Consider the following 26,708-nt stretch of genomic DNA (forward strand, 5'->3'; position numbering starts at 1 on the left):
TTAAACAATGAGGAACACACAGATGAAGAAAACAGGAGAATCAAGATAAAAGACAAGAAATGTCTTACCAGAATGATGATGAATGGGGATCCTGGGAAGAGAGCTGTACAATAAGCAAGAAGAGAATGAAACAGGTACATACTACAGCAGGTCATAAAGCTCTGGAAGATACTTTTTTATGGGGGGGGGGAGGTGAAACTGATAGTCTACCTTATATGTCTGCATATTTGAGAAGACATTTAAAGTCTAATGAGGAGCCTGGGCAGTAATTGCCAAAGAACCTATAGAAAACTGAGCAGATGCTTCTGTTAGTTATAGACAAAATGAACTGTTGCTTAAGAAAGGAAATGCAGGGATCCCTGGGTGGTGCAGCGGTTTAGCGCCTGCCTTTGGCCCAGGGCATGATCCTGGAGACCCGGGATCGAATCCCACGTCGGGCTCCCGGTGCATGGAGCCTGCTTCTCCCTCTGCCTATGTCTCTGCCTCTCTCTCTCTCTCACTGTGTGCCTATCATAAATAAATAAAAAAAAAAATTAAAAAAAAAAAAGAAAGGAAATGCAATCATAGTGTACTACATGAATGAGGGGTAAATCTGTGCATATGATTTGTATAATAGACATAATAAAGTTTTTTATTTGGTTTTGTTTTTCAGGTTTTTTTGTTGGTGGTGGGGTTTTGTTTGTTTGTTTGTTTGTTTACATTAAAACCTCATACAGGGATACCTGGGTGGCTCAGCGGTTGGACAACTGCCTTTGAGTCAGGGTGTGATCCCGGAATCTCGGGATCGAGTCCCGCATCTGGCTCTCTGCATGGAGCCTGCTTCTCTCCCTGCCTAGGTCTCTGCCTCTCTGTGTCTCTCTTGAATAAATAAATAAAATCTTTTTTTTAAACGATTTTATTTATTTACTAGAGACAGAGAGAGAGAGAGAGAGAGAGAGAGAGAGACACACACACACACACACAGGCAGAGGGAGAAGCAGGCTCCATGCAGGGAGCCTGACATGGGACTCCATCCCGGGTCTCCAGGATCACGCCTTGGGCTGAAGGTGGCGCTAAACTGCTGAGCCACCCAGGCTGCCCGAAATAAATAAAATCTTAAAAAAATAAACAAAAAACCCTCATATAAATTACTCATTATAGATAACACAAATGGTAGCTGGAGGTGGATGCACTAAACAGGGGACAGGAGAGGTGATAACTTAGGGGGAAGATTCAAGGGAAGTGTAGATTCTCCTCTACACCCTGGATCCTTAGCAAGAGGGAAATGTCTATCCAAGAGGTCGGCTTGGCACAGTCTTCTGTACCTGAGGAGTCAGGAAATAAAGGAGTATCTCAGAGGCTGGGTACTCAGTCCAATACTGCTCCCACAGGAGCTGGGGAGGTAACCTTGGGTTGTGGCTGCTACAGCCAGATTGCTTGGATTTCAATCCCAGACCTGCCATTTATTAGCTACTGTGGATTTGGGCAAGTTACCTGATTTTTCTGTGCCCCAGTATCCTCATCTGCACAATGGAATGACAATGATAGGATTATCATGAGAATTAAATTAATTAACATATGTAATGTGCTTAGAAAAACACCTAACACAGAGTATAAGGGCTAGCTGTTTTTACTGCATGCACAATTACATTAACATTGCTTATTAATCTTGCCAAAATTGTAATATAACCAGATTGGGAGAATGGGGTAGTGGAAAAGATATACATATATATGGCAGGTTAGGGAGAGAGTTGGACCTCCATTTTCAAATAACCTCTAAAAGCAAAAGATCCAAAATAGTGATACAGGGGAACCTGTCTGGCTCATTCAGCACAGCATGTGACACTCTCAGGATCCTGAGTTTGAGCCCCATGTTGGTCGTGGAGCCTATTAAAAAAAAAAAAAAGTAGCATTACACACTTTTTAGAGATATAAAAATAAACACCAAAATGATTAGCTAAAATTGGTTTTCTTTGGGGAGGGAAAAAATGAGCAGAGGGAACATAGGCAGCTGTTCTTTGTAACAAATTCTATGAGACTATATAACTTTGTAAAAACTGAAACTAAATACATTAACTGTATAACTAGCTATTTAATATCCCCTCTGGAATACAAGCTCCCAGCAGGCATAGCCTTGGTCTGATGGTCTGTCTTCTGTATCCTGCCATGACCCAGAAATCATGACCTGAGTTGAAACCGATGCTCACCTGATTGAGTGACCCAGGCACCCCTCTGCCAGTTCTATGATTCTTTTTTTTTTTTTTTTAAGATTTTATTTATTCATTCATGAAAGACACACACAGACAGAGAGGCAGAGACACAGGCAGAGGGTGAAGCAGGCTCCATGCAGGGAGCCCAATGTGGAACTCAATCCCAGGACTCTGGGATCACACCCTGAGCCAAAGGTAGATGCTCAACCACTGAGCCACCCAGGCATCCCCGGTTCTATTATTCTAATCTACCTTCCTCCTTATCTCAATTTCTCTTAACCTTCTTGCTATAGTCCAAATTCTTGTTTTTTTTTTATGCCTAAATTTTCAAATGAATGGTTGATTCCCATTGCCTCCGTTGTTTAATGAACCTCTTTGGCAACCAGGAAACTTACTGTCCCACTATTTTTCTGAAGCTACTCTCCTTGGTCAGAGAATTCTTTCTTGTCAAGATTGTGTTCTTTCTCAGTTTTCCTCTACTTCTTGGATCATCTAACACAGTAGAGAGCTTCCTTTTCTTAAAGCTCTTCCTTCCCGTGGGCCTCTCCCAACCTTTCCAGCTATTACTTTCCTGGCTTTTTATGGTATCCTCCTGTTCCAGACTGTGTCTCCAGACTTCCTCATCTGTCTGTCATTCTTTTTTTTTTTTTTTTTTAAGATTTTATTTATTATTCGATGGAGAGGTGGGGTGGAGCACAAGCAGAGGGAGCAACAGGCAGAGAGAGGGAGAAACAGACTCCCCGCTGAGCAACAAGCCCAATCAGGGCTCCATCCCAGGACCCTGTGATCATGACCTGAGCCTAAGGCAGACACTTAACCAACTGAGTCACCCAGGCACCCCTCTGTCATTCTTTTTATGGCTTTAGTGTCAGCTTTGGTCTGTTGATTGAATATTTAGCCTGAGCTCCTAGACTCAACACTTACATACTTCTAGCCAGAGGACTTCTTCATTTATATGGCCCACAGTCACCTCCAAGTTCAGTTTTTTCTTAAGATTTTATTTGAGAGAACACTTGTTGAGGGGGGTAGATAAAAGAAGAGGGAAAAGCAGAATCCCTGCTGAGCAAGACTCAATCCCATGAGCCTGAGATCATGACCTGAGCCAAAGGCAGATGCCCAACCAACTGAGCCACCCAGGCACCCCTCCAAGTCCAGTTTTAAACTCTATAAACAATGAGGAGACTGGTTTGGCTGTAATGAATGGTCCATAATAACAGCAGGTAATATTTTCTGTTCAGATCTGTTCTTGGCTTTGTCACTTTGCTACTCAACTGAACTTCATCAGATTAACTCGGACTATATTTGACCAGTTAAGAGACCTTAAGAGAAGTTCTTAACTCTAAGTCTGAAAGTTTCTTCACTTGTAAGTTTTTCCATTTACAAAAATGTTTTCCAGCTTTAAAAGAAAAAGCTTGGAAAACATTGGCAAATAGATCAAATTGCTGGCAAAAAAAGTCAAAATGCTGCCAAAGCTCTAGAATTCAAGACTAACTACAGCTTAGGCCAAATCTTCCCATCCAACATTATGCTTCTTATCATGACCACAGGAGATGATATAACAGTATGGTTAAGAACATAAGCTCCAGGGACACCTAGCTGGCTCAGTTGGTAGAATATATAACTATTAATCTCAGGGTCATGAGTTCAAGCCCCATATGGGGGGGCAGAGTTTGCTAAACAAACAAACAAACAAACAAACAAACAAAAACTGCGTAAATTCTAGATCCAGTCGCTTATGGTGAGATGAAGTCTCTATTATTTACTCTGTGGGGTAAAGGTCTTGAGCAAGGGGCTCAGCTTCTTTGACCTTCAGTTTCTTCATCTATAAATAGGGCTTATAACAGCAACTACCTTGTTGGGTTATTGTGACCATTAAATGAACTAATGTATATAAAGTTGTTAGACAGAACCTGATACATATTTTATGTAATTAACCATGTGACCCAAGGCAGATTACTCAATCATTCTGAGCTTGGCCCTCTTATCAGTAAAATAGGGATATTAACTATCTGTATGGTTGTTTTGAGGATTAAATTAGCTTATTGATTTATTAATTTTGGGATCCCTGGGTGGTGCAGCGGTTTGGCGCCTGCCTTTGGCCCAGGGCGCGATCCTGGAGACCCGGGATCGAGTCCCACGTCGGGCTCCCGGTGCATGGAGCCTGCTTCTCCCTCTGCCTGTGTCTCTGCCTCTCTCTCTCTCTCTCTGTATGACTATCATAAATTAAAAAAAAAAAAAACTATTGATTTATTAATTTTTTATTTTGAAATAATTTTAGACTCATGAAAATTGCAAAAACGGCACAGAGAGCATAAGGATAAAAGATATAGGGCAGCCCTGGTGGCCCAGCGGTTTGGCGCCACCTTTGGCCCAGGGTGTGATCCTGGGGCCCCAGGATCGAGTCCTATTGTGCTCCCTGCGCAGAGCCTGCTTCTCCCTCTGCCTGTGTCTCTGCCTCTCTCTCTCTCTCTCTGTCATGAATAAATAAATAAATCTTTAAAAAAAAAAAGATATATGTCAGTGTAATAAAAAGTGTCAAGAAACAAATGTTCAACTGATTTTTGACAAAAGGGCCAAAACAATTCAAAGGGAAAAAAGTCTTTTTAATAAATGGTGCTAAAACAATAGATGCAAAAGAATGCATTTAGACCCCTATCTCACACCACACACAAAAACTAACTGAATGTGAATCATAGAACATGCAAGAGCTAAAACTATAAAACTCTTAGAAGAAAACATAGGTGCATGCCTGGGTAGCTCAGCAGTTGAGAGTCTGCCTTCCACTCAGGGTGTGATCCCGGGGTCCTAGGATCAAGTCCTGAGTTGGGCTCCTCACAGAGGACCTGCTTCTCCCTCTCTTTATGTCTCTGTTTCCCTCTCTGTGTCTCTCATGAATAAGTAAATCAATCTTAAAAAAAACAAAACGAAATATAGGAGTATATTTTTGTGAGTGGAGATTAGAAAATAATTTCTAGGATTTGTCACCAAAATCATAAGCAATAGAAGATTTGGTAGGTGGAGCTTTTTATCCAAAATAAAAACCTTTTGTTCTTCAAAGAACACCATCAAGAAAATGAAAAGATAACCCTAAGAATGAAAGAAAAATTTTGCATATCAGGTAAATGACAGGGACTTGTATCTAGGATATAGAACTTCCAGAACTCAATAATAAAAAGACAATCCAATTTTAATATAGGCAAAGGATCTGAATAGACATCTCTCCAAAGAACATTATATGTATATATGTGTATATACATATATGCATATGGATGTGTATGTGTGTGTATTTTGAGGATGAACCTTAAAAGCACACTAAGTAAAAGAAGCCAGTCACAAAATATCACTATTATATGATACTAATTATAAGAAATATCTAGATCAGGCAAAACTATAGAGTCAGAAAGTAGATTAGTGGTTGCCTAGGGCTGAGGAATAGGAGGAAATGGGCAGTGAATACTAATGGGTACAAGGTTTCTTTTTGTGATGATGAGAATGTTCTGGAACTAAATAGTAATGATAATTGCATGACTCTATAAATATGATAAAAATCATTGGATTGTATACCTAAAACTGGTGAACTTTATAAAATGCAAATTATATCTCAATAATGCTGTCTAGAAAAAGTATAGGCGCACTTGGCTGACTCAGTCAGTGGAGAGCAGGACTCTTGATTTTGGGGTTGTGAATTCGAGCTCCACACTGACTGTAGAAATTACTTAAACATTTATTCATGAGATACACACACACAGAGAGGCAGAGACACAGGCAGAGGGAGAAGCAGGCTCCATGCAGGAAGCCCAATGTGGGACTCAATCCCAGGACTCTGGGATCGCACCCTGAGCCAAAGGCAGACACTCAACCACTGAGCCACCCAGGCATCCTGATATTGGTGCTTTTAACAAAACTATAGACTATACTAGGATATTACCAGGGTTTATTTTTTATTTTTTTACAGAATATTTATATTTTTAATTATTTATTTAAATTTATTTATGATAGAGAGACAGAGAGAGAGGCAGAGACACAGGCAGAGGGAGAAGCAGGATCCATGCACCAGGAGCCCAACATGGGATTCGATCCCGGGTCTCCAGGATCGCGTCCTGGGCCAAAGGCAGGCGCCAAACCACTGTGCCACCCAGGGATCCCCTATTACCAGGGTTTAGAACAATACCTAGCACAAGTTCACAGAAGTGAACCTTATACAAATGGAAGAACTTCATGACAATGACGAACATAATAATGATGATGGTGGAATTTCTACTGCTGCCAGGCTGATTGGCTGTTTTCAGAGCATGCCATATTGGTTCTTCTTTCTAAACTCCCAACTCTAGCAGTTCCCACCACCTGGGATTCCTTTTTCCTTCCACTTTCTTTATCCCTGATGGGATAAATCCTTCACATCCACCCATTTCCATCAAATCTTTACTAATGCTCCTCTCCTTTCTGTGACCTGTGTGAACCTCCACACCAGCCAGCCCTTGCCTGAACTCCCCTTTGCATTTTTCTCTAATTATTTCACTTTTGAGTCCTAAATTCTCAACTAGATTGAGAGGGTGTATGGGTTACAATTCCTCTGCATCCTCCACAATAAACTGTGTGAATTCAAACAAACTTACCTGTTGACTAAGATTTAAAGTTGTTGGGATGGAATAAGACATAGAAAGTGGAACAAGGATGGCAGGAGATCAGCACAATTCAGGCAGCAAGACATAGGCAGAGCCTCAAAGAAACGAGAAACATTTATAAGGTGTCCACTATATACTCCATAATGTAATCACTGCCAGAGAGAGAAGAGGAATGGAGAGGGAGAGGTAAGGACACCGAGCAATGCTGTTCCCCACGACTTCTTTATTTTTCTAGGTTCATTTTCTATTTTTTAAAAAAGATTTTATTTATTCATGAGAGACAGAGAGAGAGATAGACAGGCAGAGACACAGGCAGAGGGAGAAAGCAGGCTCCATTCAGGGATCCTGATGTGGGACTCGATTCCGAGTCTCCAGGATCACACCCTGGGCCGAAGGCGGTGCTAAACCGCTGAGCCATCCAAGTTGCCCTAGGTTCATATTCTAACCCTTTGACTTCACAGCCAGGGTTAAATGCCCTACCCCAAATTCTCATCACATTGCATTGTAAGATTTTGGGTTACTTTTTTTTTTTTAAGATTTTATTTATTTAATCATGAAAGACAGAGAGAGAGAGAGGCAGAGACACAGGCAGAGGGAGAAGCAGGCTCCACGCAGGGAGTCTGACGTGGGACTCGAACCCGCGTCTCCAGGATCACGCCCTGGGCTGAAAGGCAGCGCTAAACAGCTGAGCCACCCGGGCTGCCTAGATTTTGGGTTACTTGACCTCCCCGCCTCTCTATGAGCTCCAGGAGCTTGGCTTTTTCCCCTGCTGCAATTCCAATCCCTAATACATACTGAACACTCAGTAAATGATGGCTTGATGAATGAATGTATGAACGAAGAAAAGGACTGATGGACTCGGAGCTCGCAGACCTCAAGTCTACATTTGTGAAAGTAGACACAGTGTAATGTGCAGATTTTAATAAATTTGTTTTTCAAAAATAGGGTCTTTGCCTGATAGGGCATCAGTTGCTGACTGGAAGGCGAGGTCCGTTTACTCCAGGTCTCTAAGGCAGCCTGAAAAAGGCGGGAGGCGGGGCTAGCGCCTACCGGACTCCACCCTCTTGCGTTCTAAGCTTTCCGCCTACGGACCCGCCCCCTCTGGCCCTATCGGCACTTGTACCCGTATTCTAATTGGTGAGCTCTCTAATCCGTCTGAGCACACGGGCGCCTATTGGGTCAACTGCTGAACAAGAGTTGCGTACTTCCCGGCGTTGGGAACGCGCGACAGACGTAGGATTGCCGCCATTGCGCTGCGAAGAAAGCGGCCGTCTGTGTGAGGGCCTGTGGGGGTGCGTGGTGGGCGTCAAGGGCTGGGCCGCGGGAGGCGTGATGGGGTCGGGCTGGACGGCCGGAACGTTGGGATGGGCCGGACTGGACGTACTCTGAGCAAAGCGGGACTGCAGACCACGGGTTTCGGCGCGTTCCTGCTGGGCTCGAGCCCTGCTTCTCGTTACATTTTTTCTTTCTCTGTCCCCCAGACTCTCCGGGAATGGCTGGAGTATTTCCTTACCGAGGGCCGGGTAACCCGGTGCCCGGCCCTCTAGCCCCATTGCCGGACTACATGTCGGAGGAGAAGCTGCAAGAGAAAGGTGAAGAACGCGTGCGGGAGGGCGCCTGTGGGCCCGGCGGCTTAGGGCGGCTGTGCGCGTGCGCGCAGCGTGTTTGCTTCCTTAACTCGTTTTGGCAAGTCAGAGCATTAGGTGTCAACTCACCTTTGGCTCCTTTTGTCATCTAATTAAGTGTGCAAAGGTGTCTGTTATTTGCAGGCAGTGCAAAAACAAAACAAAACAAAACTTAAGAATCTGTAAAAAAAGAGAAAAAAGTAAGACAATCATAAATGTGATAAAGGAAAATAAAGCACAGTGAGATAAGAGACTTGGCAAAGAGTGCTCCTGTTCTACGCCCACCCTTAACTCCTATATCCTGACAGGGGCTTACCCTGTGGCAAGACATGGGACTGATTCAACTAAGGGTGTGCAGTTATTTAAACTGAGGTGTCGGGATCCCTGGGTGGCACAGCGGTTTGGCGCCTGCCTTTGGCCCAGGGCGCGATCCTGGAGACCCGGGATCGAATCCCACATCGGGCTCCCGGGGCATGGAGCCTGCTTTTCCCTCTGCCTATGTCTCTGCCTCTCTCTCTCTCTCTCTTTGTGACTATCATAAATAAAAAGTTAAATAAATAAATAAATAAATAAATAAACTGAGGTGTCTTTGTAGCCCGAAAATGGCAGCAATTACAGGCCAAGCGCTATGCGGAAAAGCGAAAGTTTGGATTTGTGGATGCTCAGAAAGAAGACATGCCCCCAGAACACGTTAGGAAGATCATTCGAGACCATGGAGACATGACCAACAGGAAGTTTCGCCATGACAAAAGGGTTTACTTGGGGTAAGGAACCTCTTGGAATTCTTTCATTCCCAACTTTGGCCCCTTTCCCTTATCCTTGTCCCATAGGTTGCAGTCCTGGATAGCTGCTCTGTCATTTTGGGACAGGAATCCTCTATGACAGCCCATCTTGGTGGTTATAAAAAAAAAAGAGAGAGAGAGAGAGAAAAAACTAGGATTCTGTGATAACTTTCAGATCTTTAGTTATTCTCTTGATTGCCCTGAGTTTTTTTCTTGACTTGACATTAATTTGTCCTGTTGGAGCTATAAGATGCTCCTGTCTTTGAATGGATTGAAACCCATAATAGGACACTACATTCTTGTTGCCTTTAACTTAGCAGTGATCAGAATTCTGAGGTTCAGGATATTTAATTCGTGAGGCTTCTATGCTCTTTTCTGTGGCCCCAAGCTGAGTGAATACATGTATAAGTGCCTTAGTAAATCTCTTTTCCATTTGGACAGGAAAACGTTAGCCACTTAATAAACTGTTGTAATATTGTCCTTAAGAAGAAAAACAAAGGGACACCTGAGTGGCTCAGTTGGTTGGGCGTCTGCCTTCGGCTCAGGTCATGATTCCGGGGTCCTGGGATGGAACCCCACATTGGGCTCCCAGCTCAGCGGGGGGCCTGCTTGTGCTGTCTCTCATGTTCTATCTCAAATAAATAAAATCTTTAAAAAAGGAGCCATAGATGTTTGTTTATAAAAAAATATTATTTTGAAAGCTGTGGTAGGTGCTAGGGATATAGCAATGAATAGGCAGTAATGGCCTTTCTGGATCTTACAGTCTAGTGGCCTGACAGATGTGAGAAAGATGGGTATAATGATGAGTATTTTATGATGAATATTTTATTATTATAGGAAGATAGTATAGAATGTGTAATAGCTCAAAAGCTGTCTTTAGAGGGACAGTTGTTGATACAGAGGGACAGAAACCCGATATTGAAACTGTGCAGTTTAAGAGGAAGACTGGCACAATTGCAGAGGGAGAGACAGGATTCCTGTATGCTAAGTTTGGACTGTAAGGCAGACTTTTCTGTGGAATGTGGTACTATGACACCATGTGGCTTTTTCTGTGGAATGTGGTACTATGACACCTGCATGGCACAGGTAACAACAGCTTTGTCATTTATAATCTTCTCTCTCCCTAATGTTGCAGTGCCCTGAAATACATGCCCCATGCAGTCCTCAAACTACTGGAGAACATGCCTATGCCTTGGGAGCAGATTCGGGATGTACCTGTGCTGTACCACATCACTGGAGCCATTTCTTTTGTCAATGAGATTCCCTGGGTCATTGAACCTGTCTACATCTCCCAGTGGGGGTGAGAAGGGCTAGAATATGGTTGTTGTTGATGGTGGTGGGGGGTGGTTGGGGGCAGCAGGTAGAAACCATAGTGTGAAATTGCTGGCTTTTAGGTCAATGTGGATTATGATGCGTCGAGAAAAAAGAGACAGAAGGCATTTCAAGAGGATGCGTTTCCCCCCTTTTGATGATGAGGAGCCACCTTTGGACTATGCTGACAATATCTTGGATGTTGAACCACTGGAGGCCATTCAGCTAGAGCTGGACCCTGAAGAGGATGCTCCTGTGTTGGACTGGTTTTATGACCACCAGCCATTGAGGGATAGTCGGAAGTGAGTGATGGTTGGCGTTATCACTCCTGGGAAAGTTTTGGAAGTCCAGGAGTCCTGGGTGAGCAATAGACAGAATGGCTTGGCTACCTGACATAGGCCTGTCTTTTTTCCCTAGGTACGTGAATGGTTCCACTTACCAGCGCTGGCAGTTCACACTGCCCATGATGTCCACTCTATACCGCTTGGCCAATCAGCTCCTGACAGACTTGGTAGATGATAACTACTTCTATCTCTTTGATCTGAAAGCCTTCTTCACGTCCAAGGCACTCAATATGGCCATTCCTGGAGGCCCCAAATTTGAACCTCTTGTTCGAGACATCAACCTCCAGTAAGTTGGAGATACTAGGGATTATAGGCACCTTGGATTGAATAAAATCTAATCTTGATCCTTGAGATGCCATTGTAGTTTCCAAACTCCCCAACTAGTCTGCTCATCCTTGATAATGTACCCTAGGGATGAAGACTGGAATGAATTCAACGATATTAACAAGATCATCATCCGGCAGCCTATCCGCACTGAATACAAGATTGCTTTTCCCTATCTGTACAACAACCTTCCACACCATGTCCACCTTACCTGGTGAGAGCTAGAGCAAAGGGGGAGAGCGGGGAGAGGATGTTGGGCCAGGGCAGGAGAACCTGAGTTTATTACTTTTCCTTTATTTTAGGTACCACACTCCTAATGTTGTGTTCATCAAAACTGAGGATCCTGATCTCCCAGCTTTCTACTTTGATCCTTTGATCAACCCAATTTCTCACAGGCACTCTGTCAAGGTAAGACCTTAGTTCTTTTTTCTTTTTTAAAGATTTTATTTATTCATGAGAGAGAGAGAGAGAGAGAGGCAGAAACACAGGCAGAGGGAGAAGCAAGCTCCATGCAGGGAGCCCGACGTGGGATTGGATCCCGGGTCTCCAGGTTCAGGCCCTGGGCTGAAGGCGGCGCTTAACCACTGAGCCACCCGGGCTACCAAGATCTTAGTTCTTTGAAGAGAAATTTGCTGACTGTAGCTGAAGTGTTACTAAATAAAAATTGAACTATCTATTTAGTGTTTCCTTTGAGCTTTAATATGTCAGTAAAGCGCTTGGTTTAAACTAAGTTATTTGTATAATCTGGGTTTTTGTGATTGGGACTTTCCGTATAGTATGTTCAAGGCTGTTTGCATTATGAATTTTTTCCAATCCTTTTATTAGATATATTAGTTCACATACCATACAACTCACCCATTTAAAGTTTATAATTCAGTGGTATTTAGTTTATTCACAAAGTAGTTTAGCTATATCCACAGACAATTTTCCAACCTTTTCATCATCCCAGAAATTCCCATACCATTAGCAGTCGCTGTTTCCCTCCCCTAGTCAACTCCTAGTCTTTCTGTAGATTTGCCTCTTCTGGAGGTTTCATATAAATGGGATCTTTCAGTATGTGGTCTTTTGTGATTGGCCTTTTTTTTTTTTTTTTTTAAGAGTTTATTTATTCATGAGAGACAGAAAGGCAGAGACATGGGCAGAGACCTAGGCAGGCTCCCCATGGGAACCTGATATAGGACTCGATCCCAGCACTCTGGGATCACACCCAGAGCCAAAGGCAGACACGTCCCTGTGATTGGTTTGAAATAATGTTTTTGATGTTTACCCATGTTCTATAGTGTTCTTAACAGATCTCCCTACTCTAGCTTAGTTTTTGTGTTTACTTAACATATTGGGACTCCTTTGGGAGGCCTTTGGTGAGCCTGTTGGGGTGTGAGGGGTGATGCTTGCTTTCTGCTTGGCCCTATCTTGTTCTCTACTCCCTTGGCCCTTTTTGCCCTGGCCCTTTAGGGCTTCTCTTGTCTGGCAGCCCAGTTTCCATGGTAGATGGCACCACTGTGCTCAGCCCCAGAGAATTTCCCTCTCATCCCAGTTCTCTGTTCAGTTCAGTGGGAGCTGAACCCTTGGGGGTTGTTCTTTCAGAGCCAGGAACCATTACCTGATGATGATGAGGAGTTTGAACTCCCAGAGTTTGTGGAGCCCTTCCTGAAGGACACACCCCTCTACACAGACAATACAGCCAATGGCATTGCCCTGCTCTGGGCCCCAAGGCCCTTCAACCTACGCTCTGGTCGTACCCGCCGGGCCCTGGACATCCCCCTTGTCAAGAACTGGTAAGACTAATACCTGGGGGGATGATAGTAGATGTATAGGAGAAAAGAATTCCAACTGGGTTGACATTCAGTCTTTACCAGAGGGATTAGAAGGAGAAATGGGCTAGCTCTGGTTGGCTTATTTTCTCAGGTATCGGGAGCATTGTCCTGCTGGGCAGCCTGTGAAAGTGAGGGTCTCCTACCAGAAACTGCTTAAGTACTATGTGCTGAATGCCCTCAAGCACCGGCCCCCTAAAGCCCAAAAGAAGAGGTAAGGTGCCTGAGGGTCATTGCTCAGACTTCTTTTGTTCCAAATTTAACCAAGAAGCTAATTCTTACTTTTCCACTTATTCCCACCCCAGGTACCTGTTTCGTTCCTTCAAAGCTACCAAATTCTTTCAGTCCACAAAGCTGGACTGGGTAGAGGTGGGGCTTCAGGTTTGCCGCCAGGGCTACAACATGCTCAACCTTCTTATTCACCGAAAAAACCTCAACTATCTGCATCTGGATTATAACTTCAATCTTAAGCCTGTCAAGACCCTCACTACCAAGGTGTCTGCATTGTACTTTAAGGGTCTTCTGGGCTTGAGGGATGGACTGGTTTTGCTCTGTCCTCTGAGGAAGTCATACATCCAGTTGGGACCATTACTGATCAATGGTTTTTTTTTTGTTGTTTTTTTTTTTTTCTATTCTTGGCACCTTCTCCAGGAAAGAAAGAAATCTCGTTTTGGAAATGCTTTCCATCTGTGTCGAGAAGTTCTGCGTTTAACCAAGTTGGTGGTGGACAGTCATGTGCAGTATCGCTTGGGCAATGTGGATGCCTTCCAGGTGAGGCCAAGTATCCCTGATCCCTGCCCTAGGTAGGGAAGCTGAATGAAGCCTAAGCTGATCATGGAGCTGGCTCTAGCTTAATGCCTGATGGAATCATTGTGTTGCAGCTGGCAGATGGGTTGCAGTATATCTTTGCCCATGTGGGGCAACTGACGGGCATGTACCGGTACAAATACAAGCTGATGCGGCAGATTCGCATGTGCAAGGACCTGAAGCATCTCATCTATTACCGCTTCAATACGGTTGGACCCTGCCCTCATACTCTCACTTTCTTCATCCAGTTTGTTCATTTATTCATTCTTTCATTCATTCATTCATTTATTGTGTTTGGAAGACAGAGGGAGAGGGAAAGAATCTTAATTAGGTCCACACTGAGTGTGAGGCCTGATACGGGGCTCAATCTCATGACCCCGCGTCTCAGATCCATTTATGTCTAGTCAGTGTTCCTTCTAGGGACCAATTTAGAGAAAGGTTCTGAGCGTTTCATTACTTGCCCTCACCTTATTAATCGTAACACTTTCCACTGAAGGCTGCCTTTAAATAGAGAATCCCAGTTACTGGTTTCTGTGTTAGAATTTCTCATTTATTCCATTTTTGATGTTGAGGTCCCAGAGTTTTGCCTCTTTGCCTCTCTGTTGCCTGAGATGCGTTCCTCTTGACCCCATCTGTGTGTGCAATTTTCTCTTGCTCTCTAAATGAATTGCTAACCTAAGTTCTTTATTACTGCTTGGGACCACAGGGCCCTGTAGGGAAGGGCCCTGGCTGTGGCTTCTGGGCTGCTGGCTGGCGAGTCTGGCTGTTTTTCATGCGTGGCATCACCCCTTTGCTGGAGCGGTGGCTGGGCAACCTTCTGGCCCGACAGTTTGAAGGTGAGTGGTTTTCTCTGTGTCCAGTTTGTTTTTTCGCTTCACAGGTAGATCTTACGTTCCCATTCTATCCCTTCCTGCTGGATTGCTTGTAGGTCCCATTCTCTAGTGATTCTGACCTACTGTTGTGTTTCTTGGTTTCTCTTTGGGGCCTTGAAGCTATCTTGCATTTGAAGGATGGAAATTTCTCAGAAGCGTAGTTGTGAATGTCTGAAATAGTTTGTCATTTTGCATGTGCTAGCTAGGCATATGGACACTATTTTTTTTTTTTAATTTTTAAGACTTCATTAATTTATTCATGAGAGACAGAGAGAGGCAGAGACACAGGCTCTGGGAGAAGAGGGAGAAGCAGGCTTCGTGTAGGGAGCCTGATGATCCTGGGTCTCCAGGATCACACCCTGGCTGAAGGCAGGTGCTAAACCGCTGAGCCACCCAGGGATCCCCTGGACACTATTTATGCTTGTTGATTTCAGTGTAACCATGATTAATAGGAAGCATGGTAGTAGAGGCTTACTGAAAGCCATGAATCTTGCTTTTAATCGGTTTCATTTTGGGCAGCCCCAGTGGCGTAGCGGCTTAGCGCCGCCTGCAGCCTGGGGTGTGATCCTGGAGACCCGGGATCAAGTCCCATGTCAGGCTCCCTGCGTAGAACCTGCTTCTCCCTCTGCCTGTGTCTCTGCCTTTCTCTCTCTCTCTCTGTCTCTCTGAATAAATAAAATAAATTTTAAAAACTCTTAAAAAATTTCATTTCTAGGCCGACACTCCAAGGGGGTGGCAAAGACTGTAACAAAGCAGCGAGTGGAATCGCATTTTGACCTGGAGCTTCGGGCAGCTGTGATGCATGACATTCTGGACATGATGCCTGAGGGAATCAAACAGAACAAGGCCCGGACGATCCTGCAGCACCTCAGTGAAGCCTGGCGCTGCTGGAAGGCCAATATTCCCTGGAAGGTAGGTGTCGCCCCACTCCAAGAAGGCATGGATATCATCTCTCTGGGTTAGGATTATCACTCCTGGACTTCCTTTGGGAGCTATGTGACTGCTATCACATTCTCATTGTGCATTTTGTACTTGCAGGTACCTGGGCTGCCAACGCCCATAGAGAATATGATCCTTCGATATGTGAAGGCCAAGGCTGATTGGTGGACCAACACTGCCCACTATAACCGAGAACGAATCCGCCGTGGAGCCACTGTGGACAAGACTGTTTGCAAAAAGAACCTGGGGCGCCTCACTCGGCTCTATCTCAAGGCAGAACAGGAGCGACAGCACAACTACCTGAAGGTCGTGCAGCTTAGGCTGGGCTAGGATTGGGGAGTGGGCAGAGGGAAGAATGCAGAGTTGGACCATGTCTTATTCTGTAGGGATTAGGCTACAGTGGTTGATTATCATGTCTTTTGCAGGATGGGCCATACATCACAGCAGAGGAAGCAGTGGCAGTGTATACCACCACTGTGCATTGGTTGGAGAGCCGGAGGTTTTCACCCATCCCATTCCCCCCACTCTCCTACAAGCATGACACCAAGTTGCTCATCTTGGCCTTAGAGCGGCTCAAGGAAGCTTACAGGTGAGGAGTACAGTAGGAGGTTTCCCTTGGGAAGGTGAAAGCAGGAAGACAGCATCCCAGTTAGTGTCCAAAGGAAGAAGGTTTAGCCTTAGGCCTTTCTGGGTTTGGCTTCCTCTTGGTTTTCCCATTCATCTTTCCTGTTTCTTTGTCAGTGTGAAGTCTCGGTTAAACCAGTCTCAGAGGGAAGAACTAGGTCTGATCGAGCAAGCCTATGACAATCCCCATGAGGCACTGTCACGCATCAAGCGTCACCTCCTCACACAGAGAGCCTTTAAAGAAGTGAGTAAAATGCTCCCCCCTCCCCTGAGTTTTCTCTTGGCTATGCTATTCACGTATGGCACCAGGTAGCGGGTTGCTTCAGGTGTTGGTGGATCTGAGTAAGTTTCCCTGTCCCACAGGTGGGCATTGAGTTCATGGATCTTTATAGCCACCTGGTGCCAGTATATGATGTAGAGCCACTGGAGAAGATCACTGATGCCTACCTGGACCAGTACCTTTGGTATGAAGCTGACAAGCGCCGCCTTTTCCCACCCTGGATCAAGCCTGCCGACACAGAACCACCTCCTCTGCTTGTTTACAAGTGGTGCCAAGGTAAAGTTTTTCTTGCTTTGCCCTTTGGAACTGAGGTGAATTGGGTTGATTTAATTCTACATCGAAATTCTCATCCAGGCAGTATAATTAGCTTACTCTTGTCGCGTAGTGCCAAGGAAATAATGTTGATGTTATACCAAGCAAAGCTGACACTCCTAGCAGTCCTGATGAATGAGTGGAATATTAGTGGGATGAGGTTGTGGACTGCAGGTACCAGCCTTGGAAGGGAATTTCTAACCTGGAGATCTCTCTTGCCTACTCAGGCATCAATAATCTGCAAGATGTGTGGGAGACAAGTGAGGGCGAGTGCAATGTCATGCTGGAATCACGCTTTGAGAAGATGTATGAAAAGATCGACTTGACCCTGCTTAATAGGCTGCTGCGACTCATTGTAGACCACAACATAGCTGACTACATGACAGCCAAGAACAATGTCGTCATCAACTATAAGGTGTGTCTTGGAGGCAAGGTATCAAGGAATTGGCGGGGGTGTGTCTGGGTGAGGAAGGATTTGCTGAAAGGAAGACCAGAGAGGATGGGCCCCAGAGAGGCCTGGGACATGGCTATGAGTTAAGAATTATTCAGAGTTCTCAATTTTTCATTCTAGGACATGAACCATACAAATTCCTACGGGATCATTAGAGGCCTGCAGTTTGCCTCATTCATTGTGCAGTACTATGGCTTGGTGATGGATTTGCTGGTGTTGGGACTGCACCGGGCCAGTGAGATGGCTGGGCCCCCTCAGATGCCAAATGACTTTCTCAGTTTCCAGGACATAGCCACTGAGGCTGCCCACCCCATCCGTCTCTTCTGCAGATACATCGATCGCATCCATATTTTTTTCAGGTGAGGGCTTGCCTGGATTCTTATCCTGGCAGGGCGTTGAGGCATGTCCCCAGCCTCTGGACTCAGCTATTGTACGTTAGTTGACTTGTTGCTGGCTTGGGCTCTAAAACCGAAAGAAGGTCCTAGGAGTAGGATGGGAGTTGGAGGTGGGCTTTATCTATGGAGTTGTAGGTCTCAGCAATGCATCTTGCTTGGTGTAGGTTCACAGCAGATGAGGCTCGGGACCTGATCCAGCGTTACCTGACAGAGCATCCTGACCCGAACAATGAAAATATCGTTGGCTATAATAACAAGAAGTGCTGGCCCCGAGATGCGCGCATGCGCCTCATGAAACATGATGTCAACTTGTGAGTCTTAAGTGGGGGCTGTAGGAAGCTGTGGGAGCTGGAAGGTTACCAGCCTGAGGGACGCAGAGCATAGAGGGGATTTATGAAGTTGTGTCCTGGGTAGGAGGAGCATACTCTCCTAGGATATTGTGAGTCTGGCAGTCTGAGGGAAGTTCCCTTCAAGTCCCGGAAGAATGAAGTGACCATATGTTCTCTGTGAGCAGGGGTCGGGCAGTGTTCTGGGACATCAAGAACCGTCTGCCACGGTCAGTGACTACAGTTCAGTGGGAGAACAGTTTCGTGTCTGTGTACAGTAAGGATAACCCCAACCTGCTGTTCAACATGTGTGGCTTTGAATGCCGCATCCTACCTAAATGCCGCACCAGCTATGAGGAATTCACCCACAAGGATGGGGTGTGGAACCTGCAGAATGAGGTACAGTTTGGGAAGGGGGCTAGGAGCAGCATATCATCCCTGTTTCTCTGGGGTACATGGGGGTGAGGACACCATCATAACTTCATTATCAGTTAATTTGTGCCTTATTGATTAGGTAGAGTTTAGTTTGGGGGGGGCGTCAGAGTTGGTTCTTGCTTCTGTGGCAGTATCAGACATAAATTTCACCTTGACCATGTGGTTTAGGTTACTAAAGAGCGGACAGCTCAGTGTTTCCTGCGTGTGGATGATGAGTCAATGCAGCGCTTCCACAACCGCGTGCGTCAAATTCTGATGGCCTCTGGCTCTACCACCTTCACCAAGGTATATAAGGCAGTCAACCCCAACCTCCAACCTCCCTCATGTCTTCTATCTCCTATGACTTTCAGCTTTTCTCTTGATTTGCTCTTGTTTTTTCCCAGGCTTGCTCAGTGTACTAGTTTCCATACCTTATGGTATAGAAGCTTATAACGTCAAAATAGTTCAGGTACTTTCTGAGAATACTCTGTAGGGAATGTGCAGTGTAGTTCTGTGTAGTTGTGGTGATTCTAAGGTAAGAATTAGAAGTTGGATTTTTAACCTGAACAAAAGTTTTCAGTTTTTGCATTTTCCCAGAGTTTATTATTTATTTATATAGCTCATCTTTGACCAATAACACTGTGCATATTAAAAAGCAAGTATGACTAGCTATCTCAGTGATTATTTTTCCCTTCAGTTGCTTCCAAAGGCCCAGCTGAAGGCAACTGGAATTGAGAAAGAATAATCTGGGGATTTGTTAACTGTATACTTAAGTGTCTGCAAGGTTTAAAAAGTCACCTTACTCTTCCTGCTGTCTTTCCATGCTTCCATAGTGGTGCATATAATGTCTTGGCTGATGCTTTCAAGTGTCTCAGTAATGCAAAAAGAGAAGGAAATGCCAGGTTCTTATTAGGCTGTGCCCCAAACAATGCTTGTGTTAAGGATACATTTTCTTGTTTTTTGTTTTTTTTTAAAGTTTTATTTTTTTAAGTAATCTCTACACCCAACATGCGGCTCAAACTTACAATCCCAAAATCAAGAATCACATGCTTTTCTGACGAGCCTTCCAGGTGCCCATTATCGTAGTATTTCTTACTTAAAATTTCTCACTTCCCAGGGGTGGAGAATGGTACAAGAGAAAAGTTTATCTTTTGGGGTTGGTTTATTCCCTCTAAGGATCAAATAAGAATTATATAATTCATTCATCCTATTGGTGTTTGTTGGTAACTACTGTGTTCAAGGCTGTGCATGTACTACGTGTAAGATAGAGTCTCTGCCTTTGTTGAGCTGGCCTAATCTAGTTGAAGAGACAGATCCATGGACAAGAACTATAACAGGATGTAGTGTTCGTAGAGGCTATGGTATTTGGGAATCTATGAGGAGACTCAGGTTAATGACCCTAGCCCAGTCTGGGAGAGGGTGATGAAAGGCTTCCTGAAAAAAAGTGAGGTGATGAGGCAGGTGAGGGCATTTCTTCAGCCCTGGAGAGGTAACTAGCATGATACAAAATTCACGGTTTATTAGAGTACAGTTGTGGAGTTGGAACTGATAAGAGATGGAGACTGGATAGATGAGCTAGAGCCAGACAATGGAGGCCATTGCATGCCTTGTTAACAGTCCTGTGAGGGTGTTAGGTGTGCGAGTGACTTTTCCAGATTTCTGTTACATGATTCACTCTTGCAGCTGTGGAGAGGATGGATTTAGAGGAATCGGGTGGGAGATCAGGTTTGGGGACTTTTTTTTTTTTTTTTTTTTTTTTAAGATTTTCTTCATTTATTCATGAGAGACAGAGGCAGAGACATAGGCATCCCAGGTTTGGGGACTTCTGAAGTCCCAATGACAGTGGTGGGAGCAGTGAGACAGGAGCAGATTTGATAAGTAGTTAGGTAAAATCAGCAAAGCCTCATTTTGGTGGGAAAGGGAAAGAACAGTTTCTGGCGTGGCTGACTAGCTGGGTATTGGCACTACCAACTGGACGAGTACAGGAAGAAGAGCAGGTTTAGGAGAGAAGGTAAATGGGTTTAGTGTAGGATGTAACAAGGTTAAGGTTCCTGAGAACATCCAGATGGAGGTGTTTGGCAGGCCTTTATTATATCCTATTTTTTTTTATTCCATGATAAATATGGGCAGGTGGTGTATGTGTGTGTGTCCCCTTAGTAATGTTTCTTAAATTCGTGGTCTCTTAGATTTGCTGAAAAATACTTCGAGCTTGAAGCTTTTGAGGGCGAAATGAAATGAGAAAGTGAGAGCAGTCAGGGGTAACTTCGAGGCTCCTATAGGATGATCAAGTGGAGCTTGGCGTCTGAAGCTTGGAGAAGATACCTGGTTTGAAGATGTAGGTGTAGCAGTCTGTCAGCATGGAGGTGGTTTAAAGCTCCAGAGTGAGCAAGATTACCCAGGTCAAGTGTAAGGAATGAGAAGAGCAGAGGGATGAATTTGGAACCATATGAAACAGCAGCATGGCCAGGCTGGGAGCTTGCCGGGTTCTCAAAGCCAAGGACGTCAGGAATTGGGGTGGGCATTTAACAGTGTCAGTTGCCTAAGAGTGTTTTAGTTAGATAAGGCCTGAAAGGTATCCATTGGATTTGGCAGTCAGGACGTCATTGGTGACCTTAGCAAGAGCTGTTTCAGAAATAGTGGGGATAGAAGCCAGATTGCAGTGGGTGAAGCTTTATGGGAAATGAGAGTGGAGACAGCAAGGACTGGCAACTTGCCAGAGCTGGAGTAAGAGGAAGGAGGACATTAGATGCCACCTAGAGGGAGTTATAAGTCAAGGCAGTATTTTTAAATGGGATTGACTTGATGTTCCCATCACCATGGAGCCAGGAGCGGTTGAAGGTGCAACAGACCTTTGTGGTAAGTGATGGAGCAATGTTCCCAGGAGTTGACTGTGGGGATACAGTAGAGGGCAAGCAGAGGGAACATCCTCTGGACCTAAAAGAAAAGAGGTCTGGATAGATGTGAACGTAAAGTTGAGTGGAAAATTACAAGTCTTGAATTTTTCAGCTTTGCTGAACTTGCACAGTGGTGAGGGTTTGGTATGATTGTTGAAGAAACTGTGTGCTCCAGGTGGATTTCAAGAAAATGAGGACAACTCTGAGTGTGATTTCTTCCCAGAAGCACTCAGCTGTTCAGTGACAGGATGGACAAAGTGCCTGTATCATAGAGGTAATTTAGGATTGGGGTTTTGCCAGAGGACTGTTGTGGAGTGGTAACGGATTGGATGCTGGGGAATCAAGAGCGCTGGCCTCTATTGGGATCCTGGATTGGGGGTGGGGAGCAGGTATGGAAGAGACCAGAAGAGGCTAAAGGCCTTGGAAGAAAGTGCAGGGATCAAGGAAGTAGATATGTAAGAGGTCAGAAGTTAGCAAAGAGGTTTAGAAGTGGTTAGAAGTACAGGTTCTGGAGGCTAGTTGGGTTCAGATCACAGCTCTATCACATGACTAGTTGGGATCTTGGGAAAGTCACCCACTTTGGGCCTCGTTCTTTCCATAAAGCAGGTATACTCATGATGGGGCACCTGGCTGGCTCAGTCAGTAGAGCATGCAACTTTTGGTCTCAGGGTTGTGAGTTTGAGCTCCATGTTGGGTGTAGAAATTCCTTTATTATTATTTTTTAAATTTTTTTTAGAAATTCCCTTATTAAACTTTTTTTTTTTTTTTTTTTTTAAATAGGGATACTGAGGGACACCTGGGTGGCTCATTCGGCTGAGCATCTGCCTTCAGCTTGGGCCATGATCCCAGGGTTCTGGGATTAGGCCTCACATGGGGCTTCCTGCTCAGTGAGGAATCTATTTCTCCCTCCCCCTCGACCCCTCTCCTCCCTCATGCTCTCTCTCTCACATGCTCTGTCTCAAATTCTTGAAAAATAATAATAAAAAAAATTTTTTAATGAAAATACTGACGTATTACCTAGCTCAGAGGGCTTTCCTTGTGAGAAATAATGTAGTAAGTTACATTATTCAATAAATTGCTTAGTAAATGTTTGCTTTCATTAATTAGAGGGATCAGAGATATGACCAGGGAGTAGAATATTGGAATTTATTTCCTGAGGCATCTTAAGGGAGTACTTGTAATAAAATTTCTTGGTCTCCCAAGGTTAATAATAGGAGGGAAATGCCCAATAGGATGAGAGGTGGCTAGACGTTAAGGCCCCACTCTTGTCCTCTATAATTTCCTTCCCCCTTGGGCTCTCTTGGCAATCATTGCTGCCACTAGCACTTTAGGTTCTCTTGTCATTCTTGTTTTAAGAATATGTACTACACTTGCCAGAGCTTGGAGATAGGACCCTTCCCTTCAGTACTAGGAGGATCTATAAAATAAGATTGAGACATTTAAACAAGGTTTTGGTGAGGGCCAGGAATAACAGAAGGAAAACAGATGGACATAGATAATCTTGACTTACAAGATACAGCCTACTTAGTTAGCTTCAGTTTCTGCACAGCCTCAAGGCAACTTTTCCTGCTTGTTCCCTGCTTTCCCATTCTGCTTCCTTCACCAGGGAGTCCCTTTCCACATGTCTAGATGACTTGAAGTCTATAAAGCCAGAGGGACAGACCTGGAGAACATCTTTGCCTGGCAGTAGATATGATTCTCTGTTCTTTTGGGGGTTTTGATTTGACTTCTATTTCACGTTATTTATTTTTAGACTTAAGTTTTTAGGACAGTTTTCGGTTTATAATAACATTTAGGGATCCCTGGGTGGCACAGCAGTTTAGCGCCTGCCTTTGGCCCAGGGCGTGATCCTGGAGACCCGGAATCGAATCCCACGTCAGGCTCCCGGTGCATGGAGCCTGCTTCTCCCTCTGCCTGTGTCTCTGCCTCTCTCTCTCTCTGTGACTATCATAAAAAAAATAAAATAAAATAAAATAACATTTAGAGGAAGGGATAGAGGTTTCTCATATGCTCCCTGCCCCGACACATGCACAACCTTCCTTGTTATCAGTACCACTTACCATAGTGGTGCCTTTACCAGGAATGAACCTTTGCCAGCACATCATAATCATCCAAAGGCGTAACTTTGGGTTCACTCTTGGTGGCGTAATTCTGTGGGTTTAGACAAATGTATAATGACATATATCTGTTATTATACAGGATATTTCCAGGCAGCCTCGGTGGCTCAGCAGTTTATGCCGCCTTCAGCCCGGGGCGTGATCCTGGAGAACCAGGATCGAGTCTCACGTCGAGCTCCCTGCATGGAGCCTGCTTCTCCCTGTGCCTGTGTCTCTGCCTCTGTTTCTCTCTGTGTCTCTCATAAATAAATAAAACCTTAAAAAATTTTTTTTTTCATTTCCCTAAAAATTCTCTATTCTCTGACTATTCATCTCTCCTCTAGCCAGTCATACTTTTACTTTTAATTGGAAAATTTATCATCTAATGTATCATAGATTTAATTTTTCTACTGGTTACTATTAAATACTAACAAAAGCAAGAAGACACTTAGAATCCTTTGATCTTAATAATCAGTTTTTATTTTTCTACATTCCCTTTCAAGTGGGTGATGTGGTGGGTTGGGCAAGTTATAGACATTGAATTTGTCCCTTTTCTGAAGACTTAAAGGCATAATGTATGTAAAATTCTTACCTGCTACTTAGCATGTGGAGTTGTTCACTCAGTGGCATTTTCTTCCCTGCCTCCCTGAATCCCTAGCAACTCCTGCTTTTCTTAAAGGAATGTGGTATTTGGAAATTCGTACTTACTCCCCTGCAGGAATAAAGCAGTAGAACTGGTGCATTCTGTGATAAAAACCATGCAGCTGGCAGTTCCAAGAACCAGCTACAGAGAACTTTTTTTTCCTAAGATTTTATTTATTTTATTCATGAGAGACACAGAGAGAGAGAGGCAGAGACACAGGCAGAGGGAGAAGCAGGCTCCTCACAGGGAGCCCGATGTGAGACTCAATCCCAGATCCCAGGATCACACCCTGAGCCCAAGGCAGACACTCAAATCGCTGAGCCGCTCAGGTGTCCCGCCTTTTTTGTTTATTCCCCAAATACTAACTTACTTTGGTTTCCTTGATTTTTATTTTTCTCTTTTCTGTTTCATTGTTTTCTGCTTTTATATTCTCTTTACTTACATTGTGCTTAATTTACTCCAAGTTTTCTAGTTTAAGGTCAAGTTTAGATCAATTTTGGATCTTCCTTTTGAAATAGAAGCATCCAGTTCTGTAAATTTGCCTCTAAGCACTGCTTTAGTTGCATCCCTCAAATTTTGCTAAGTCGTGTTTTTATTTTTATTCAGTTAAATATTTTCTTCCTTTTTTTTTTTTTTTAATATTTTTATTTATTTGTTCATGAGAGGCACAGACATAGGCAGAGGGAGAATCAGGCTCCATGTAGGGAGCCCAATGCGGGACTCGATCCCCGGTCCCCAGGATCACACCCTAGGCTGAAAGTGGTGCTAAACCACTGAGCCACCCAGGCTGCCCTATTTTCTTACTTCCTTTGAGAGTTTTTATTTCACCCATATGTTAATTAGAAGTATGCTACTTAATTTTCAGATATTTGAGGATTTTTATAATTAGTTGCTATTGTAATTCCATTATGGTCAGAAAAACATACTCTGTATGATCTTAGTTTTTCCAAATGTCTTTTTTTTTTTTTTTTTAAATTTTTATTTATTTATGATAGTCACACATAGAGAGAGAGAGAGGCAGAGACACAGGCAGAGGGAGAAGCAGGCTCCATGCACCGGGAGCCCGACGTGGGATTCGATCCTGGGTCTCCAGGATCGCGCCCTGGGCCAAAGGCAGGCGCCAAACTGCTGCGCCATCCAGGGATCCCCCCAAATGTCTTAAATAAGAGTTGTTTTATGGTCTAACACATAAGGTCTGTCTTGGTGACTGTCCTGTGTACTTGAAAAGAATCTATATTCTGCTGTTGGGTAGAGTGTTTTATAAATGTCAGATTCAGTGGATTGAATGATTGTGTTGTTTGAGTCTTTCTATATCCTTAATGATTTTCTTGTCTACTTTTATTACTGAGCGAAGAGTCTTAGAAATTTCCAATTATACTTGTGGATTTATTTATTTCCTCTTTTGGGTCCATCTTTTTTGTTTGTTTTGGGGTTTTGTTTTTGGGAGGGGTTCAGAGACACAGTTACTTTTTTAAAGATATCCAAGTTTTGGGATGTGTGGGTGGCTCAATCACTTAAGGGTCTGACTTCAGCTCAAGTCATGATCTCAGGGTTTAAGCTTTTAGCATAAAGCCACATGACATTTTTTTAAAAATTATATATTTTTTTGAACATGGAAGAATTTCTGAAGTTCAGAAATCTGGAATCTTAAAATATTTAGCCACACAGAATTACCCACATCACAGTTAGGTTGTAATTATATAAAGGCAGGATGTTTTGTTGAACAAAACTGAAACTTGGGCAAAATGCAGTTGGCTTACAGATGGAAAACCAAGGATTTGTCCAAGATATAGCAGGCTTGGGGAAGGGGGTGCCATTTTGTTGATATCAAAATGCAAACTGACAAATGTTTCGTCCATGGAACAGTGAGCCTATATACACTAAGGGATGACTAAGGGAGTATGCCAGTTGGAATGCTAGGTCGTGTACCTGAAGAGATTACTAGAGTTAGAACTGTATTTTATAACTGGTATACACAAAGACGCTCTATACATATGACCAACTCTGATACCCCTGAAAGGAATATGTATTGTTTGTGTCTCTGGACATAATTACATGATTTTATTGAGTTTTCTGCATCAATAGGACCACCATCTCTTTTTGCCTTATATGCCTTGAAGCTCTGTAGTTAGGTATGTAATATATTTAGGATTATTGTTATGGTTCCATGCCCAACATGGAGCCCAATGCAGGGCTTGAACTCAGTGACTCTGAGATCAAGACCTGTGTTCTGACATTAAGAGTTGGATGCTTAACCAACTGAGCTACCCAGGTGCCCCATAGAATTATATTATTTCCTTAATTGTTTCTCATCATTATGAAATCTACCTCTTCATAATTTTCTGTCTTGAAGTCTTTGATAGAACTATTAATATAGTTGGATTAAAATTTTTTTTTAAGATTTTATTTATTCATCAGAGATACAGAGAGACAGAGACATAGGTAGAGGGAGAAGGGACTTGATTCTCGGACGCCAGGATCATGACCTGAGCCAAATGCAGACGCTTAACGACTCAGCTACCCAGGCGCCCCTGTAGTTGGGTTTAAATCTGCCATCATGTTCTTCATTTCTCATTCTGCTTTTTTCTTCTCCTGCTATATTTTGGATTAAGGGGCTGGTGGGTTTTTTGTTTTTGTTTTTAAA

At 43.8% G+C, this 26,708-nt stretch overlaps 1 protein-coding gene across 2 annotated transcripts in view; it reads left to right on the forward strand.

Annotated features, from left to right (window-relative positions):
- Positions 1–8,007: 8,007 nt before the first annotated feature.
- Positions 8,008–26,708, forward strand: part of PRPF8 (pre-mRNA processing factor 8) — a 32,591-nt gene continuing 13,890 nt past the window's right edge. Inside the window, exons 1-24 of one of the 2 annotated variants that reach the window (XM_041725736.1) lie at positions 8,008–8,106; positions 8,296–8,406; positions 9,035–9,203; positions 10,357–10,521; positions 10,616–10,834; positions 10,950–11,162; positions 11,289–11,414; positions 11,503–11,608; positions 12,785–12,975; positions 13,106–13,225; positions 13,317–13,506; positions 13,663–13,782; positions 13,893–14,027; positions 14,525–14,654; positions 15,406–15,602; positions 15,729–15,935; positions 16,055–16,218; positions 16,371–16,497; positions 16,617–16,809; positions 17,073–17,260; positions 17,417–17,655; positions 17,856–18,002; positions 18,206–18,416; positions 18,621–18,737. In XM_041725736.1, coding sequence (XP_041581670.1) covers positions 8,307–8,406; positions 9,035–9,203; positions 10,357–10,521; positions 10,616–10,834; positions 10,950–11,162; positions 11,289–11,414; positions 11,503–11,608; positions 12,785–12,975; positions 13,106–13,225; positions 13,317–13,506; positions 13,663–13,782; positions 13,893–14,027; positions 14,525–14,654; positions 15,406–15,602; positions 15,729–15,935; positions 16,055–16,218; positions 16,371–16,497; positions 16,617–16,809; positions 17,073–17,260; positions 17,417–17,655; positions 17,856–18,002; positions 18,206–18,416; positions 18,621–18,737 — 3,774 coding nt within the window. In that variant the 5' untranslated portion in view covers positions 8,008–8,106; positions 8,296–8,306. The remainder of the gene's footprint in view (positions 8,107–8,295; positions 8,407–9,034; positions 9,204–10,356; positions 10,522–10,615; positions 10,835–10,949; positions 11,163–11,288; positions 11,415–11,502; positions 11,609–12,784; positions 12,976–13,105; positions 13,226–13,316; positions 13,507–13,662; positions 13,783–13,892; positions 14,028–14,524; positions 14,655–15,405; positions 15,603–15,728; positions 15,936–16,054; positions 16,219–16,370; positions 16,498–16,616; positions 16,810–17,072; positions 17,261–17,416; positions 17,656–17,855; positions 18,003–18,205; positions 18,417–18,620; positions 18,738–26,708) is intronic. The other variant, XM_041725737.1, reaches the window with a different exon arrangement.

The sequence above is a fragment of the Vulpes lagopus genome, chromosome 12 (assembly GCF_018345385.1).
Source record: "Vulpes lagopus strain Blue_001 chromosome 12, ASM1834538v1, whole genome shotgun sequence".
Lineage (NCBI taxonomy): Eukaryota > Metazoa > Chordata > Mammalia > Carnivora > Canidae > Vulpes > Vulpes lagopus.